This window comes from Stylophora pistillata, chromosome 10 (assembly GCF_964205215.1).
Source record: "Stylophora pistillata chromosome 10, jaStyPist1.2, whole genome shotgun sequence".
Lineage (NCBI taxonomy): Eukaryota > Metazoa > Cnidaria > Anthozoa > Scleractinia > Pocilloporidae > Stylophora > Stylophora pistillata.
This window is the reverse complement of record NC_142528.1, coordinates 28,338,474-28,354,924: the sequence shown is the minus strand read 5'-3', so window position 1 is coordinate 28,354,924 and position 16,451 is coordinate 28,338,474. Positions and strand designations below refer to the sequence as shown.

At 40.1% G+C, this 16,451-nt stretch overlaps 3 protein-coding genes and 1 pseudogene across 4 annotated transcripts in view; 2 read left to right on the top strand and 2 right to left on the bottom strand.

Moving 5' to 3' along the window:
• Positions 1–4,592, top strand: LOC148722532 (uncharacterized). 2 transcript variants are annotated; one of them, XM_088736897.1, is made up of 2 exons: positions 1–2,158; positions 2,748–3,000. In XM_088736897.1, exons 1-2 carry the CDS (start codon positions 1,813–1,815, stop codon positions 2,801–2,803), a joined length of 402 nt encoding a protein of 133 aa, XP_088593023.1. In that variant the 5' UTR covers positions 1–1,812; the 3' UTR covers positions 2,804–3,000. The 2 variants fall into 2 exon arrangements, with proteins under 2 accessions (XP_088593023.1, XP_088593022.1); XM_088736896.1 differs by having other exon boundaries at positions 1–4,592.
• Positions 1–16,451, top strand: part of LOC148722529 (uncharacterized) — a 19,740-nt gene extending 3,289 nt beyond the window's left edge. Inside the window, exons 2-3 of the mRNA XM_088736894.1 lie at positions 14,857–14,898; positions 15,400–16,451. The gene's annotated coding sequence lies outside the window, so the exon portion shown is untranslated. The remainder of the gene's footprint in view (positions 1–14,856; positions 14,899–15,399) is intronic.
• Positions 8,415–12,287, bottom strand: LOC148722531 (uncharacterized). Its single transcript, XM_088736890.1, has one exon. It carries the CDS (start codon positions 12,021–12,023, stop codon positions 10,398–10,400), a length of 1,626 nt encoding a protein of 541 aa, XP_088593016.1. The 5' UTR covers positions 12,024–12,287; the 3' UTR covers positions 8,415–10,397.
• On the bottom strand, positions 12,340–14,897 carry LOC148722530 (uncharacterized; annotated as a pseudogene).

Here is a 16,451-nt window from a genome sequence, read left to right as displayed (position 1 = left end):
AGGTAAATAAAGTTTCCTTACTCCGGCCACTTCCGTTATTTTCAGAAATTTGAGAAATTTGACGCAATTGCCTTTAGTCTTGCATCTGATTGGTTAAGAAGATGGCACGAGGTTTCTGGACCAATCACAGAGAAAAGTAAAGGTGAACTAGAGCAATCCCATATTACTCCCGACACTACATTGCAAATTGCTCTATACCCAACCAGTCAGACGCAGCTTTCTGGTCCTTTTTTACTCCATTGTTCACATTGTACTGCCTTAGAAGCCTTAACCCAAAATCCTAGTTGCGAGCTTTTTAATATTTAGACCTATGATAAGATTGGAGTTACCCTTATTCGTTAAGATTAAACAGCCTTTCATCGAAATGTTCATCACAAACTGACTTCAGAATGAACTGCGCGCATACAAGTTAACAGAACTAAAAACAAAGGAATGGTTTTTGATTAGCATGACAAAGAATGGAAAGAAATAGAAAGCGTCTGTTTGTCTGCTGGACATGATATAAGTGACTTCTAGATCAACAGGAACAAAATAAAATTAAAAAAATAAATAAGTAAAAATTAACTGCGGTTTCGAGCTAAAATAAAGACAAAAAAAAATAATAGAAAAAATGAGAAAACACAACGTGAAATTGGTTGTTATGGTGTGTTTATGTTATCTCCAATTCTTCTATATTGTAAGATCAAAACACGTCGGTAAAATGTATAACTAAAACTTGGGTACGTGTGGGAGGTAAACAGCATGACCTATTCCAAAAAAAAAAACTTGTGTTCCGATAGTGACTTGGCCGAGTTTCGAATCCTCGGCCATGCTTGTATATAGCCAACTGGTTTGCCTTCGGCCAGTTGGGATTCTTAATAATGTTATTTTTAATTTGAATTATTTGTTTCAGTTGTTTGGTGGAAAACCTATAAACTAGCCACTAGCTAAGTGTTTCTCCACGTTCAACTGTTTATTATTATTATTATTAAAGGAGACGCAATCGATGAGCCCTATGACTGTCTTCAATGAGGTCTGTGGATGAACATAAATGGAAGTAAAGTGAGAGGCAGCGGAGCGTTTTGAAACCTGGGGGGCCATATCTTTTACTCGGCCATGCGCATACCCGAGCTCAAATTTTTCAAAAATGCCCTTTGTTTCCGTTCCAGAAGCAAACCTTTTTGCAATATTTACAGTTTCACGTGTGTCCGAAATCGATTTGTGACTTACTTTCATTTTTTCCGTCACAATCTCGAATCTTTCAGCTTTGCGATCGATTGGGTCCCACAGATAAACTTTAATCATGTCTAATTTCCTAGACAAGCTGTCTAATTTAATGGAGAATGGCTGCAGTTGGTAAGCTTCTCGAACACATACCAGAGATGTTCAAAATATGCGTGGTGCTGATCAAAGGATTTCTGAGAAGATCACGAGCTTGAATATTTAGCCTACTTTTACGCTACGCTGGCGATACTTTCGGTACCAAATCGTGTTTTATTTTGTTTCGAACCCGTTCAAGGCAAAGCTCGGTCCTGCTTATGCAAATCAACTGCAAGATAAAAATCTGCAGTCACCAAGTTTATTTCACTTCCATTTGCGACTGAAAGCGTGATTGAGCGGTGACGATTAAGAATCGGAACATACTGAAATCTCGGGTACTACCAAAGATTACAGAGCCCCAAACACAGGAGAATCACAAACTATACCTCATTTTCGAAATTAGGAAAACAGTTGAGGAAAAAATTTGGTTAGGCATACAACACACTGAACGGTTGCGAAAGCAGTAACAACGATCTCAGAGAACTATGTCCGTATAACTTCACCAAGAAAACAATGCGCATTATAGAAATACTAGGTCACATCGTGTTCAGTTTTACACGAAACGTGACAGAGAATTACAACCCAGAATCACCTGAATTCACTATAGAGGCTTTTGGCTACGATCCTCTACAGAGCACAGGTCTGGAATGGAATTACTTTCCAGTTGATGAATTAATTTATCAAGAACATGACGACAAAGGAGTCACAGGCCCGGAGTATTTCGTAGCTGGCAGTGTTAACGTGAGAGTTTTAGATGCCTTCTTACCAGATGAGCACCAGGAAATACCAGACGAGCAACAAAATGAAGATAGAGCAATGGATTGGAAAAGACTCAGACCATCCGCTCTCCGCACAGTTTGTAAGTCAATGTACATTGGAGCTTTGATTTCACCGCTGGCTGCTACCACCATAGGTTCACTTTATATGCTGATCTCCTACATCTCTTATCAAACTGAACTCAACTGCCAATTTAACTCAAACGATTCCATTCTACTGAAAATACAATGGATTCGAACATTGTCTCAAGTGATAGCATGCATTTTCCTTTACATGTGGTTCTTTTTAAATACACTTTTCCTTTTCCGACCATACCAGTTAAAAGGGATCAAGAGAAAATTGATCCTCGTTGCCTTTCTTATGCTTTCTTTGGATGCAGTTTATCGTGTAGTCCTCCAAGCCTATGGAATATCTCATTCCAAGATATCAACATTGCAGAGGCTGCCACTTAACTCTCTATTTTTGCTCAGTGCATGTTGGCAAGTTTATTTTCTTACAAACCATTTCAGGATACTATCAAAACGACGGTGCTTAAATATACTTTTAAAAATATTGTTGCCAAGCTTGGTTACTTTCCTTCTTGGCATCCTCATAACTTCGTTTCTTTACCCCGTGTATAACAAGGAAAATGAAACGAGAAGATTATTAATTGCGCTCTTTTCGCCCCTTAGTGGAGTTATCTTCAAAGCGATCTCCCGAATCTGCGTTCAGCGGTTATGGAACATAACTCATCCGGGATATTCATACGTCCTCTTGGTACCTTGGTATTTCGGCTCAGCGATCATGTTTCGAGTCTTACAAGCAGATTTAGACAGTTTGCAGTCCATCGCCATTCTTGGGATAGTCCATGGCTTTGCAGAAGTCATAGAACGTAGCACCATGGTTGTCATTGACCACATATTTCATGTTATTTGGAAAAGAAAATCAGCTCCTTGGGGAAGTTTTCGAACCCCGCGTCGTGAGAGACTGACGGCTGATGTCGCTATCATAAGCATGTTATACGAATCAGCTGGTATAGTATCTGTTAACGGTGGTTTGTACTTGTATCAGCTCATTTACTTAAAACATAGTTCACTTCTAAAGCTTCTGCAGGAGTTTGCCATTCGTACCTCAGTTCAGCTGGTGATTGAATGGTTTTTCACCAGCGTATCTCTCGCAATCGAGACTCACTATCAGAACATTGCTGTCATGGCTGTTTGGCGAAAAAGATGGAAGAGACACGTTTTGGTAGGGGTAGTAAATGCTGTGCCTTTAGCGTTGTGGACAAACACATTCCTGATAGAAATTTTACACGGGCGACTTAATGAAGCTGATCAGTCTTGTAAAATTCCGTTTACCTGAACGTGGGAGGTAAATAAAGTTTCTTTACCCCGACCAGCTACGGTATTTTCATAAAATTCGGAACGTGTTTGCATTTGGTTGTCTTGGAGAATCTGTTAAGTTTTTATTCTTTGGTAAGAAGTATGCATAGATTTCTTAATCACGTTTTGGTCGCATTTACCGACCAGTAAAAAGCAGGTTTAACAGAGCGCCGAATGTTATTAATATGGTAGTTTTTTAGCCTAGCTATTAGCTATAAATACTAGCGCCAATTGGGGCAGTTTTCAATTGAGTATCGAAAGTCTTCATGGATCGCTTTGATTGTTTTTATTTCTCTCTGTGATTGGTCAAGAAAACTGGCGCCACCACTACAACCAAACAAATGCTAAACTAAAACCAATCCCAACACTCGCGTTTCGCGCGCTTGGTCACGCGCGTCTTCCCGCACTTGGTTACGCGCGTTTTCCCGCGCTTCAAGCAGGTTACCTGTATTTAATTTGAGTGCTCACTGGTCAATGGTGACGTTAACCTTCCCCTGATTGGTACTTGTGATTATTATGGTTTTGGTTTTTCGACACTCAATTGAAAAACATAATATCGGACGTTTGAGTGACATGGGAACGAAATAGTCAGAAATTAATATTCTAATGGCACGTTGAAGAGTTTCGCGTGGCCTCATAGAAGTTTTGGATTATTTAAGCGTTTTGCGGAAAATGAAATAATTCTTGGTCGGTCAGTCTTATATTTGACCACTTTTTTTGGCATTTGATGTAATTTTTACTTTCCAACTCCCTGCAAAATATCATTGCCATCATTTTTTTTTCTTTGCGATTAATAAAAAGGCAGGTTAGTCAATACTTTCCTCGCGATATTGTGTTGCGGCATTAAATGAGGAATACGTTTCCAATTATTTTTTGGCCACATCTAAAGAGTGGTTTTTGCGTGTCTGGCGTAATACAGGTTCTTTTTGTAGAATCCCTAGTTTCACTGCACACATTTTAAGATTGTATCAGGATGCGTATACTACAACACCCACTGACTTATCCTAAATAAACTTTTTACATTAAATGTCTCATGTGAGTGAAGTGAGCACCTGCACGATACCCAACCTATCAGACACAGCTTTGAAGACAATTATTTATCGTTTACATTATGCCGCCCAAGAGGCCTGTAACGTTCAAGGTTTTAACACTGAGTTCTAATTGCGGACTTTTTTCAGTAATATTGTACCTCTGTCGAAATTGAAGTCGATTTAATTTCATTCGTTGAGATTTAGCAGCATTTCATCGAAATGTTCATCACAAACTGATTACAGAATAACCTGTGCTAGTTATTTTACAAAAATAAAAACCAAGTGAATGCATGATTTTTATTCGCATGACAAAGCGTCAAAAGAAAAGGAAACACCCGTACGTCTGCTAGACATGATCATTATAACTCATGCAACTTGCGAACAGTAGGAACGCCGGGCTAAAAAAAAAAATAAATGAAATGATGTTTCGTGTTGAAAGAAGAAAAGAAGAAATATGATATGATAAAACGCGTTCTAATCTTGTTAGGTCATCTCCGTTTTTTCTGACTTTTGAGATCAAAAACTGTCAGTGAAATGTCTCACTAAAACTTGAGCACTTAAGGGGAGTTAACTACATGACCTATTGCAAAAAATAAAGTCATAGTCCAGTAGTGGAATAGACAAAGAAGACGGACTCGATGAGCTCGTCTGAGAGGGTATTTCCTCCAAGGAATATGGATTCCAGTGGCTCGCCAACGAACTCTATCTATCATATAATGCCGACAATCTCATCGCCAATTCTTTCCCGGCTCAAAACTAATTACATATTCTGGACGTTCCGGTTTCGACCTCCAAATTGTAAACTCAACATTTACTGAATGACTCGCTGGGTCGGGTAGTTGAGCTTGGAAATAAGAAACCAACCGTGACGAAGGTGAATATACAACTAACAACTATTCACAGTTTTTTTAGACAGGGATAAAAAAAAGATAATAATAAATATAAATATACATGTAGCGCCCAGGCAATGGTTTATTCCAGAGCTTGGCCTAGTGTCTGCACTGCACTGATGAGACCCACATAGGTCGAAACAGTGTACGCCCTGTCTGCAGTTATATATATAACGCACGAAACTCAGAGTTGCAGGGAATCATGTGTGTTTCCTTCTGTGTTTCCTTGGGTCGTTTGGGGTGACCGTCTCGGTTCTCCCCCATCCTAGCATTAGCACTGCACTGATGAGGCCCAGAAGGCCGAAACAGTACTGTCTGCAGTTAGATATAGCTCTTTGGCATACAAAGCTTTGCTTTCATGTCCAAATTGAGCACTCTATCTAGGATGAGTCATTGCCGTTGCAATTGCGCATGCTCGCTGGTTTACTCTAGTTTGAGCACTCTGGCATGGCTTAGACGATACCACAAAGGTTGGGTCGTTTGGGGTGACCGTCTCGGTTCTCCCCCATCCTAGCATTAGCACTGCACTGATGAGGCGGGTTAGGGTCTCATAGCATGTAGTTCTCTGCATTATGGGACTCGTTACCCAACAGCAGTCCTTGCACACCCCGACTGTTCAGGTGCCCCGTTAGGCGGGGAGCGCTTCCGGGGGGCCAGGTTCGATTCCTGGGCGATTTTGGCGTACTGGTGTACCCTCCTTCAGGCGTTACTCGGCGGAACCATTGCACTCCGGTTCCGTTAAGTATATATGTCGTCCGGCCGTTGCAGCACTGACCATTGCACTAATGGGTCCGTGGCCGGGGGCGCCTGAAAAACAAAAAAAAAACTGCACTGATGAGGCCCAGAAGGCCGAAACAGTACTGTCTGCAGTTAGTTATATATATATATTATTAGAACCCACCCATTAATTTTGGTGTGATTTTATTAGTTACTTTATGTCATGTGGTGCAAAATCACAGGACAGTTATCACGCAATAACCCCCGTCCGCTTCGATATTTGTCCTCCTTTTTTTTCCATGAAAAAGAAACATAGTCAACGCAAGAATTTGAACTTTTCCGTTCTCCTATTTACATGCAAGGAAACCAAACTCGTTTTTCTTTTGCTTACTTGCGTCAATCACGCGCATTCGCCATCAGATCACCACTGGCTTTTTTACTGTGTTTACGCGCAGTTTAATTGCGATGTGAAAATTAATGGGAGGGTTGTAAAATGAATAAACCCCGTTCTGGCTTGCTGGTATGTCGGCTGATAATGTCCTTGACTGAGAGATTGTCCTGAAAATTTCATATTTGTCTTCGAAGCTTCGCTTCTCGGCCAAATATTCATTTCTCAGACAATCTCTCAGCCGCGGACATTATCAGCCGACATACCAGCCGCCCGAAGGGGTTTATTTACTAAATATATATATGTATCTATATAGCGGTTATAAATTAATGACAGGAAGATCGTTTCATCAGTACTCTGAGTTTCACGCAGCTTGCGTTGCGATCGTCAGACGGTTTAGCGTAGGCTTTCTTTCGGAATGAGAGGGAATGCTGCGTGTATCTTTGTTTAAAAAGAATTTTCTGTCAGGCCGGTGTAGTTTTTGCCCGTTTGGTCTTTATTTGTGGTGACTTTAGCCTTGTAAATTAAGGAGGAAGCGAGGCAGTTGTTCTGTTAGGGACAGGCTTGTTTTACTCTGCAGTTGCACTTGCGGTCTTGGCTGGTTGAAGGAGGGTTTAGGATTTTCTTATTGTGTCTCCTTATAATAGAATCCATGTTGTCCATACAACTGTAGCTGACTTTGGTGGTGTTTTTGTTAAAGATTTTGTGGTATTTGTGAGAGGTGGGGAAGTGCTTCTGAACAAGTGTAAGGAAAGTTTTACTTACGTTAGTTTGGACGTTTTTGCTGAAGCCGGGGGATTGAACCAGATTATCTGTCTTCTTCTTTTTGTGAGCGATCATGGGAACTAGGGGGTGAAGGTGTGGCTGATTTGAAGTAGGAGAGATGGGTGTTATATCCGCTTGATTTCAGGGCGTCTTCGTATGTGGGCTTGGCTTTGTTGAATACATCTTCATTGCAGGAGAGGTCACAGATACGCCGGTTAATAGACTGTGGAAGGTGCTTGATGATGGAATGGGGATGGTTGGATTTAGCATGGACGTAGAGGGGATCGTTGTTGGGTTTTCTGTAAGGGCAGTATGTTCCTTTCGTTAGGTTTAGTGAGACGTCGAGGAAGTTGACTGATTTTAAGTTAGTGTTTATGGAGATTGAAAGGCCGTATTGTTTGAAATGGGCCGTTGTTGTTTTCCTAAAGCGGTCCGCCTCCGGGCCTGATGCGTTCTTCAGTAAGGCCAGGCCGTCGTCTCTGTAGAGGTCGATGTTGGTGTTACCTGTTTTTTTTGCTGAGGGTGTCGAGGATGAAAAGGCCTACGAGTTCGCATATTTCGGCACCATCGTAGCTCCCCATTGTGACGTCGAACATGTTGTCATTTGTTTACCTTTTTCCAGGCGGTGTGGTGGTTGAAGAGGAGGAATTTACGGCAGTGCATGATGATGTTGATGTCTTGATCGGTGATCGTGGTGAAGGTTTTGGCGTAGTTGATGGCATCCAGGAGGAGGGTTTCCGTGATCGAGGGGTAAAAGTTGTCGATATCGAAGACAGTGAACGAGTGCTTGTGTTTGTCGGGGATGCTGTCGAACCATTTAATGACGTTCATAGAGTTTTTCCACTGGTTCAAGGAAGTTTGCTGACGGATGCAGTTGTTTATATTATCGAGGATGCGCTTGCTTGCTTTCCCGAGGTCATTCTTCGCGGGGTTGATCAATCGGCATGTGGGTTTGTTAGGGAAGTTTTCCTTGTGATGTTTTAATGTAATGAATGCTTGTTTAGTTGAGAAGCGTTCTGTTCTATCTTCGATGTTGAGATCAGTGGCTATTTTTTTAGCTTCTTCGTTGATAAAGTTGAGCGCATCGGCATTTGCCTTACGATAAGTCGAAGAGATATTGTTGGCTAAGAGTGTCTGGTCACTTGAAGTACGCACGTGCGTATATGCGTATAGGATGCTACGCGCCTGAGAACACCAAATTGTTTATTAACCTTAACACACATCTGTGAGATGTGACAATTAAAACTCAAATATTGTAAGAAATACACAACTTTTTTGAGAGACATATTTCGGCCTTCTTATGCCATCTTCAATCAATGAGTAACAGAACGTGAGTAATTATATAACAGACAAGTAGATGGATAAAATCTTTACAGTATGATGTAATACAAAAGCGGGTACTAATTACCATGTGACACCAAACATCAAAGTTGTGAACTAAAACGCTAGAAAAGTGTTCTAATGCTGTAATCGTTAAGTTCAGGTTTTATCTTATTTATATAAAAAGCTTCTTTGAGTTTTAAATCAATTGAGTTGTTAGCAGAATCCAGAATACTAAAGGAAGAAAGGGAGTATTTGTTCTTACAAGAAGAAGATATGTTGAAATTCTTAAAAATATGCAAGTTTTTATCGCTTTCCGTGTGCTCCTTTTTCCTAGTAGAGCAGTGGCGACTAATTTCACCAATAGAACGGGGATTACATCCCGCACAAGAAAATTGATAAACTACCATGGTTTTTAGAGCATCAGGAGTACGATCTTTAACACTGAATATGTTTTTAATTTTAAAAGAAGTGAAAACTAGTTTGATATTTAGGTCCGATTTATAAAAGCGCTTAGTGAGTGGTCGGAGTCTGACAGGAAAAGAAAATTCATATTTACTATTCGCACCAATCATCACATCCTCGAAGACCCAGGGGCTGAGTCGATTTTAAGTTAGGGTATGAAGAGCCCCTGAGGACATTGTCTTACAAGACTAGTTCCAAACGGTCGCAGTCGTTCTGCCATCTGATTGGTGCCAGAAAATCTTTGTGTTTTTCTGCCCAATCAGAGTGAAATGTACTTTAGAAACCTTTCGTGTGTTTTAACACGGACATATATGCAAGTAGCTCAGTTGCTCACTATGATTGTTTGGACCGTGCGACGGAGATTTGCTTGAGGTGAAAAGTTTCAGTCTCAGCACACAATGTAAGAGAGATCGCAATGGACGGCTAAGAATATATAGAAAGTTTTAAAACGCACGTGCTGAGCCATTGTTCTCCCAATTAGAACTTTTAGTTTTCCACGTCCTCGTTGCCGTCGCCTTCGTGGTTTGCTTAAGGTCCTTAATATTACGCGTTAACGGAGATTATACCTTATATCTGCCTTGGACAAAAAATCCTTTGGCGAAAATACCATTCATAAATAAAAACATTTAGGCAAATCTAACAAACATACTTTTGGTTCATACAATCTCGCTTCTGAGTTCAGTTTATTTTGTTGACTATACGAAAAGAAGGGAACACCAGATTTATATTTTAGAATAATTTTTGATCATTTCTATTAGCTTTGTGATTATTTGACTAGGCTTTCGTCGTCTTTTACGCGACGTGAAAATTCTACATCTGAGGAAATCGCGTAATGGATTAATGAGCCACACCAAGTACAACGGATGACTTTGACGAAAACTGAACGGGCGGGTTCACTTTTCATCACCCCTGCAGTATAAGAGAAACCATCCCTTGTGAAGAAAATTCAAAGACACTGCATGATCTACAATCTCGAATACTAACAGAAGATGCGAAGGTCATCAGTGAACTCTCATGGATGACCAACACAGACTTTCTCCTCGCAATATCAATATAGTATCGAGCTGCAAAGTGATGGGAATAAAGGAGAAACTTCAATAAGGGAATTATCAGTTGATCCATGAGGTAACATCATAAGAATTCTATCGCAGCAAGTAAGGAGAACTACTAATGAGATCTTGGAAGGAAAGAGTTAAGTAAACTTGACCATAATGCCAATAACTAACTATTAATTGACTGAGGGATTTCTAAAAATTGGCGACTTCCATTCAACCCATGAAAACCCTTGCTAAAGATATTACTTATGCAAATGACCATCGATAAATTTAAGACGATCCAGGAACCCAGCTAACGAACACTGTAACTCCTGATTTCCTCATACTACTTAAGAAAAAGGCATCTTGCAAGGTTGACCATTATCACCGAAGCGAACATGCAAAACTTCTGCGAAGTATCCACTCGACCATAATGAAGCAAACACCGCATTAATAATTGCTACGAGTGTGTGTCTCTTCCATCTTTTTCTCCATACAGCCATGACAGCCATGTTCTGATAGTGAGTCACAATCGCAAGTGATATGCTGTTGAAAAACCACTCAATCACCAGTAAAATTGACGTTTGGATGGCAAATGACTGAAGTAACTTTACAAAGGGTTGTTCCGAAACGTACATAAATTGATACAAGTACAACACGCTGTTCGCAGACACTATGGCAGTTGATTCGTACAACATGCTCATGATGGCGATATCAGCCATTAGTCTCTCACGGCGAGGGGTGCGAAAACATCCAAAGGGAGCCAATTCTCTTTTCAAAATCACGTGACAAAAATGATCGATGAAAACCATAACGCTTCGTTCCACGACTTCTGCAAAGCCATGAATTATTCCAAGGAATACCATAGATTCTAAACTGTTCAAATCAGCTTGTAAAACTCGGAACACAATTGCACAGCCGAAATACACTGGTGCTAGCAGGACATACGAAAATCCAGGAAGGGTAATGTCCCACGACCGTTGGACTGAAATCCTGGAGATCACCTTCAGTAAAACTCCAATGAGAGGGGAGAAGATTGCGATGAGTAGTTTGCCTTGCTTGTTTTGCCTTCCATAAGCTGGATAAATTGCGTTAAATGAAATAATAGAAATAATGTAGCTGACACATGTAGGGAGAATAAGTTGTAGGAACAAAGTGGCTCGTTTTCGTCTTGTGTGTTTAGCCAAGAAATGAGCGCTTACGAGATACAGCTGACAAAATACATTGGCAACAAACAAAACGCGTAGTGGAATCTTTTGAAACGAAAATGCATTATTCAGAAGAACTCTTTCCAAGGCTTGTAGAGTCACGCGATACAATGCATCCAAACAATAAAAAAGGAACGAAACCAGAAAAAGTCTTCCTTTCAACCCCACTAATTGATACGGCCGTAAAAGAAAAACAATGTTAACAGAGAACCACATGTTGAGAAAGAAGCAAGATATGATAGCAGATATTGAGTTTATCCATTGTATTTTTCCTGGAATCGTATCTTTGGAATTAAACAGACAGTTTAATTGAGTTTTGTAAACGAGATAAGCTAATGTCATATAAAGTGAGCCTACGACAGACGATGCTAGTAAGGAAATTAAAGCTCCCATGACCATTGATTTACAAACTGTGCGGAGAGCGGATGGTCTGAGTCGCTTCCAAGCCATTGCTCTATCTTCTTCCTGCTGTTCAGTTTGTATTTCATCGTTTTCCTCAAGTGAGCAGGCGTCTGTAATTATAACCTTTCCATATCCACCAACACCAGCCTGATAATCCAAAGTTCTGACTTCTCCGTCGCTGTACTCCTGATAAATAAGCTCGTCAACTGGGAGATAATTCCATTCCAGACCTGTGCTACCTAAACGATTGTACCTCAATGACTCTGCCGCGAATTCAGGTTCTTTTGGATTGTAATGCTCTACCACGCCTCGCGTAAAACTGACAACGATGTGGCCAAACACCTCTATCAGTGTACTGCCATTCATGCTTCACAGTGTAGATATTTACGTAACTTATATTTTAGTCTTATGGCAACCCACCTAGGATGGCTTTTCGTAAAGATCGCTCTATCCATCGATAGGATGCAGCGCACTTCAGTACCGTGTCGGATATCGAAACAGCTGAGCACGTTGTGACTACTGTTTGTATCACAATGAAAACATGGCTATTTTGTTTCTGCATGTTTTTCACTTGAGCTTTGGGCCTTGAACTGCTCCTGGAATCGAGATAACGAAGGCACCAAGAAAAATTCCCATAATCACTGCCGACTTTGATACCTCATTTAATGATATCTTGAGGGAATCTTTCTGAAATTTTATCACGAGAGGAAAAGCAAAAGGACAAAAAAAGCTTTACAGTAAATGGTTTGAGCATGGGGGTAACACGTGAAAGTGTAGCGTGATCGTCCGGGTGAGCGTATTTCTGAGGACTGTTGACTCTGATGATGACTTCCGCACAGGTTGTCAAACGTCAGTCACCTCCACCGAGAACAGTCCTTCTCAGAACTACACTCACCCGGACGATCACATTTCACTCTCACAAAAACAGCTTAATTCTACTCAATACTTTTGATGAAGAACTTCGACTGTGGCCACGTTATTTTATACTATCTCATGAACCCACATGTCGTGGCTATTCTATTCATTTCGATATATATCACGGGATAACTCTATAATAGAATAATACAGCCTTGAGTAAGATATGTTTTGAATTGTATCATCTGTTAAATTCCATATTTTACCTAAGCAAGACTACAAACTTGATCATTTCCCATATTGATAGTTTACCCTCCTAAAAAGCGCTAACTAATATTTTATGTTAACCGAGATTCGCACCACGGAGTTATACCCTTCGATTGCCATGGATAAAACACATACATGAAAAATACAATTCATGCGAAATAAAATTTACACCGCGATGGAAACAGTGCTTTTCGTTTCAACAGTGTTCAGCTAACTTAATTGGCTAAATGCATAAAAGGCACCTTGAAATTTACATAGCCAGTTCGGTCTGAACAATATTTGATTATATGATTTGGCTCTCGTAAGTATCTTCAACATCTGTGATGATCTGACAGAAATAATTAACCAAACCAAGATTGAGGGATATTAAGAAAATATCCAACTATTTTTGATTATTAAGGAAACGGCATTTTGCAAAGAGTGTCTTTGTTTTCAAAGCGCTTGTGTATAATTTCTACCAGGTATGAACTTGACCACAGTGCTAAGGGAACTGCATTGTCAATTGTCACAAGCAGATGTCTTTTCCATCTTCTTTGCCAAACAGCCATAACGGCCATGTTTTGATAGCGAGTTTCAATTGCAAAAGATACGCTGGTGAAAAACCACTCAATCACCATTAAAATTGACGTTTGGATGGCAAACGATTGAACCAACGTTAGAAAAGATTCACCTGGTAGGTAAACTACCTTATATAAGTACAATACACCATAAAAAGACATGACACCAATGGATTCATACAACATGCTCATGATAGCGATATTAGCCATTAGTTTCTCACGGCGAGGAGTGCGAAAACTTCCCCAAGGAGCTGATTTTCTTCTCAACATGACGTGACAGTAGTGATCAATTGCGACCATTATGCTTCGTTCCATGACTTCTGCAACGCCATGAATTATTCCAAGAACCATCATGGATTGTAAATAGTTTAGATCCGCTTCGGTAAAACTCGAAACATCACCGGCGAGCCGAAATACACCGGCGCCGTGAAGACGACTAAATATCCCGGATGAGAAATGTTTATCAGTCGCTGAACAGAAATTCTGCAAATGATTTTGAGCACAACTCCAACAAGCGGAGCAAAGATAGCGATTAATAATTTACTTTTCTTGTTGTGTTTGTTGTATGCAGGGTAGATGGAAAAAACCGCTATAAAAGCAAGAATGTAACACAAACAGCTAGGAAGAATCAATTGTAAGAATAATCTGGCTCGTTGTCTCCTCGAATGGCCGACCGAGAAATGGGTGGTTATAAGATATACTTGTAAACAAATAGTGAAAAGAAACAAAAGAACGGAAGGAAATTTTTGAAACCCAGATGCATTTATGGCTTGTAGACCAACAAGACAAAGAGCATCCAAGCAATACCCAAAGAAAAAAGCCAGAAAGAGCTTTTTTTTTAACCCCATTAATTGATAAGGGCAAAATAGGAATAACATATTAACAGGGAACCATATATAAAAAAAAAGCGCAAGATGCGATTTTACAAATGCATCTCATCCATTGTAGTTGTACTGGAATTAGTTCCCTGGGCCAGAACTGACAGCTTAATACAGTTTTGTACAAGAGATAAGTGAACAACACGAAAAGAGAGCCTATGACTTGGTGGCAGCTAGAAGTTAAATTAAAGCTCCAATGTACATGGATTTAAAAATTGTGAGGAAACCGGATGATCGGAATCGCTTCCAAGCCATATTCTCATCTTCATCTTGCTGATCATGGGATATTTCTTCGATGTCCTTCGGTGAACACGCGTCTATAACTCTCACACATAGAGTTCTTGATATTGGGTAAGAACAGCCAGCTGTGTCGCCCCTATCACTGTACTCCTGATAAATAAACTCATCAACAGGATGATAATTCCACTCGAGACCTGTACTTTGAAGAGGATCGTAGCCAAAAGATTCTGCCGTGAATTCAGTATCTTCTGGATTGTAATACTCGGTCATGCCTCGAGTACTGAAAACTGATAACGATGTGACCAAACACCTCTATCAGTGTACTGCTAACCATGCTCAATTTATGTGATTGTCAGAAGATTTGTCATGATTTTCATTAATGATTCCTCTTTTTATCCATAGGAGGTCGAATCGAAACCGCTTATCACATGGTGGACAATTTCGGTAGGTAAATGCAGTCTCACATCTGAGGGAATTTTCGTAAAATTACTATTTATCCATTTTTATCCATATTAGGTCGCACCGCAACAGCTGATCACATGGAGGCAATTTCAGTATGTAAATGTAGTCTCATCTCCAACGGAAGTTTCCCAAAATTACTACGTATTTCAAACAATTATCGAGACAGGAATTTCTTTTACTTCACATCTGCCTAAAAGCCGCCAAAAAAATAATGTTGGTCACGTCTATATGGACTAATGATTTTAGTCAAGGCAAAGGCGTTCAGGAGAACATGAAGTTAGTTAAAATTTTGAGACCACCATGTTGATATGGCTGATATATTTTTCGAATGATTTGCCGCTGGACCTCTCTGTGGGCTTTGATCTGCGCGAGGAATCGTAATAACTTAAGCACCAATCAAAGTCGACAAAAGTGCTTTACCATCGTTAACCATCTTACTCCATTTGATGATATTAATACGTTCTCACTTGACTTCATCGCCAGATAAAGACCTTTAGAGCGCAATTTAAAAGCCACCAGCTAAATCCGCTGAGTGAGACAAGGATTAGTTTTAAACTTAGAAAAGGAAGTGCGAACAACCCACGATGGAACTGGAGGAAACCTTCCGACAAAGCGCTTGGTCTGACACAATCTCCTAACCAAACATTTGTTGGTTATTGCATTAAGAAATACATGCAGTCGCATGTAATAAAGCAAATTTCAAGTGAGTGTCGAAAGTACTCCGACCTTTAATTCTGTTTTAAATGATAAGAGTAACCGCCTATCAAGAAAAGGTCTATTGTTCCGGCTCAACTTCACACATTAAGTAGTAAACAATAGTCCTTTTGTTCTTTGCGACGCGAAAAAGTTCGTGACTAATCGGAAAAAATTTTTAGTATCACAATTTAGCTATTTTGGAAGAGTAGATAGGGCATATTTGCACACGACAAATAAATTGTCACCGGAGTACCCCAAGGGAAAATTAAACGCTTATTTAGCCGCTTCGGGGAAGTGGGTAGCGTAAATTTGTCTCGTCGAGTCAACTCTCAATGGTCTACTCCAGGAAAAAATTGACCGCTAATGTGGCAATGCACACATCGAGAATTAAAACTACGTTATGTGTCTCATTCAGACCAGCTCTCCCCGTGTAAATCTTTCTCCAGAAACTGTCATAGTTCTAAACTAAAGTCATCATAGTTCTAAACTAAAGTCGTCATAGTTATAAACTAAAGTCGTCATAGTTCTAAACTAAAGTCTAGTCTTTCCGAGAGTTTAAATTTCCCGCTCGTATGCTAATCGGAAGCTTCGACAAATCCCTCGTGTGTTCTGAAGCTGTTGCGCCATTGTTCAAAAATGGCCATATAGAGTCATTTTTCGCCTGTCTAACAAAGCCTATTGTTATCAAATCTCAGCCACTTTCCTTGATACGCGGTTAAGAAATCTTTTACCCTCAGTCAGCCCATAAGTCGTCTTACCATCTAAGACGATGCAGGCGTTTTGAAACACCAAGGTGGAAAACAAATAGGTTCAGCGACACATTTTTAATGAAATCTTGT

What these genes read in the sequence shown, in the direction of transcription:
- LOC148722532 (XM_088736896.1), top strand. Translation starts at nt 1,813, where the DNA reads ATGCGCATTATAGAAATACTAGGTCACATCGTGTTCAGTTTTACACGA.
- LOC148722531 (XM_088736890.1), bottom strand. Translation starts at nt 12,023, where the DNA reads ATGAATGGCAGTACACTGATAGAGGTGTTTGGCCACATCGTTGTCAGT.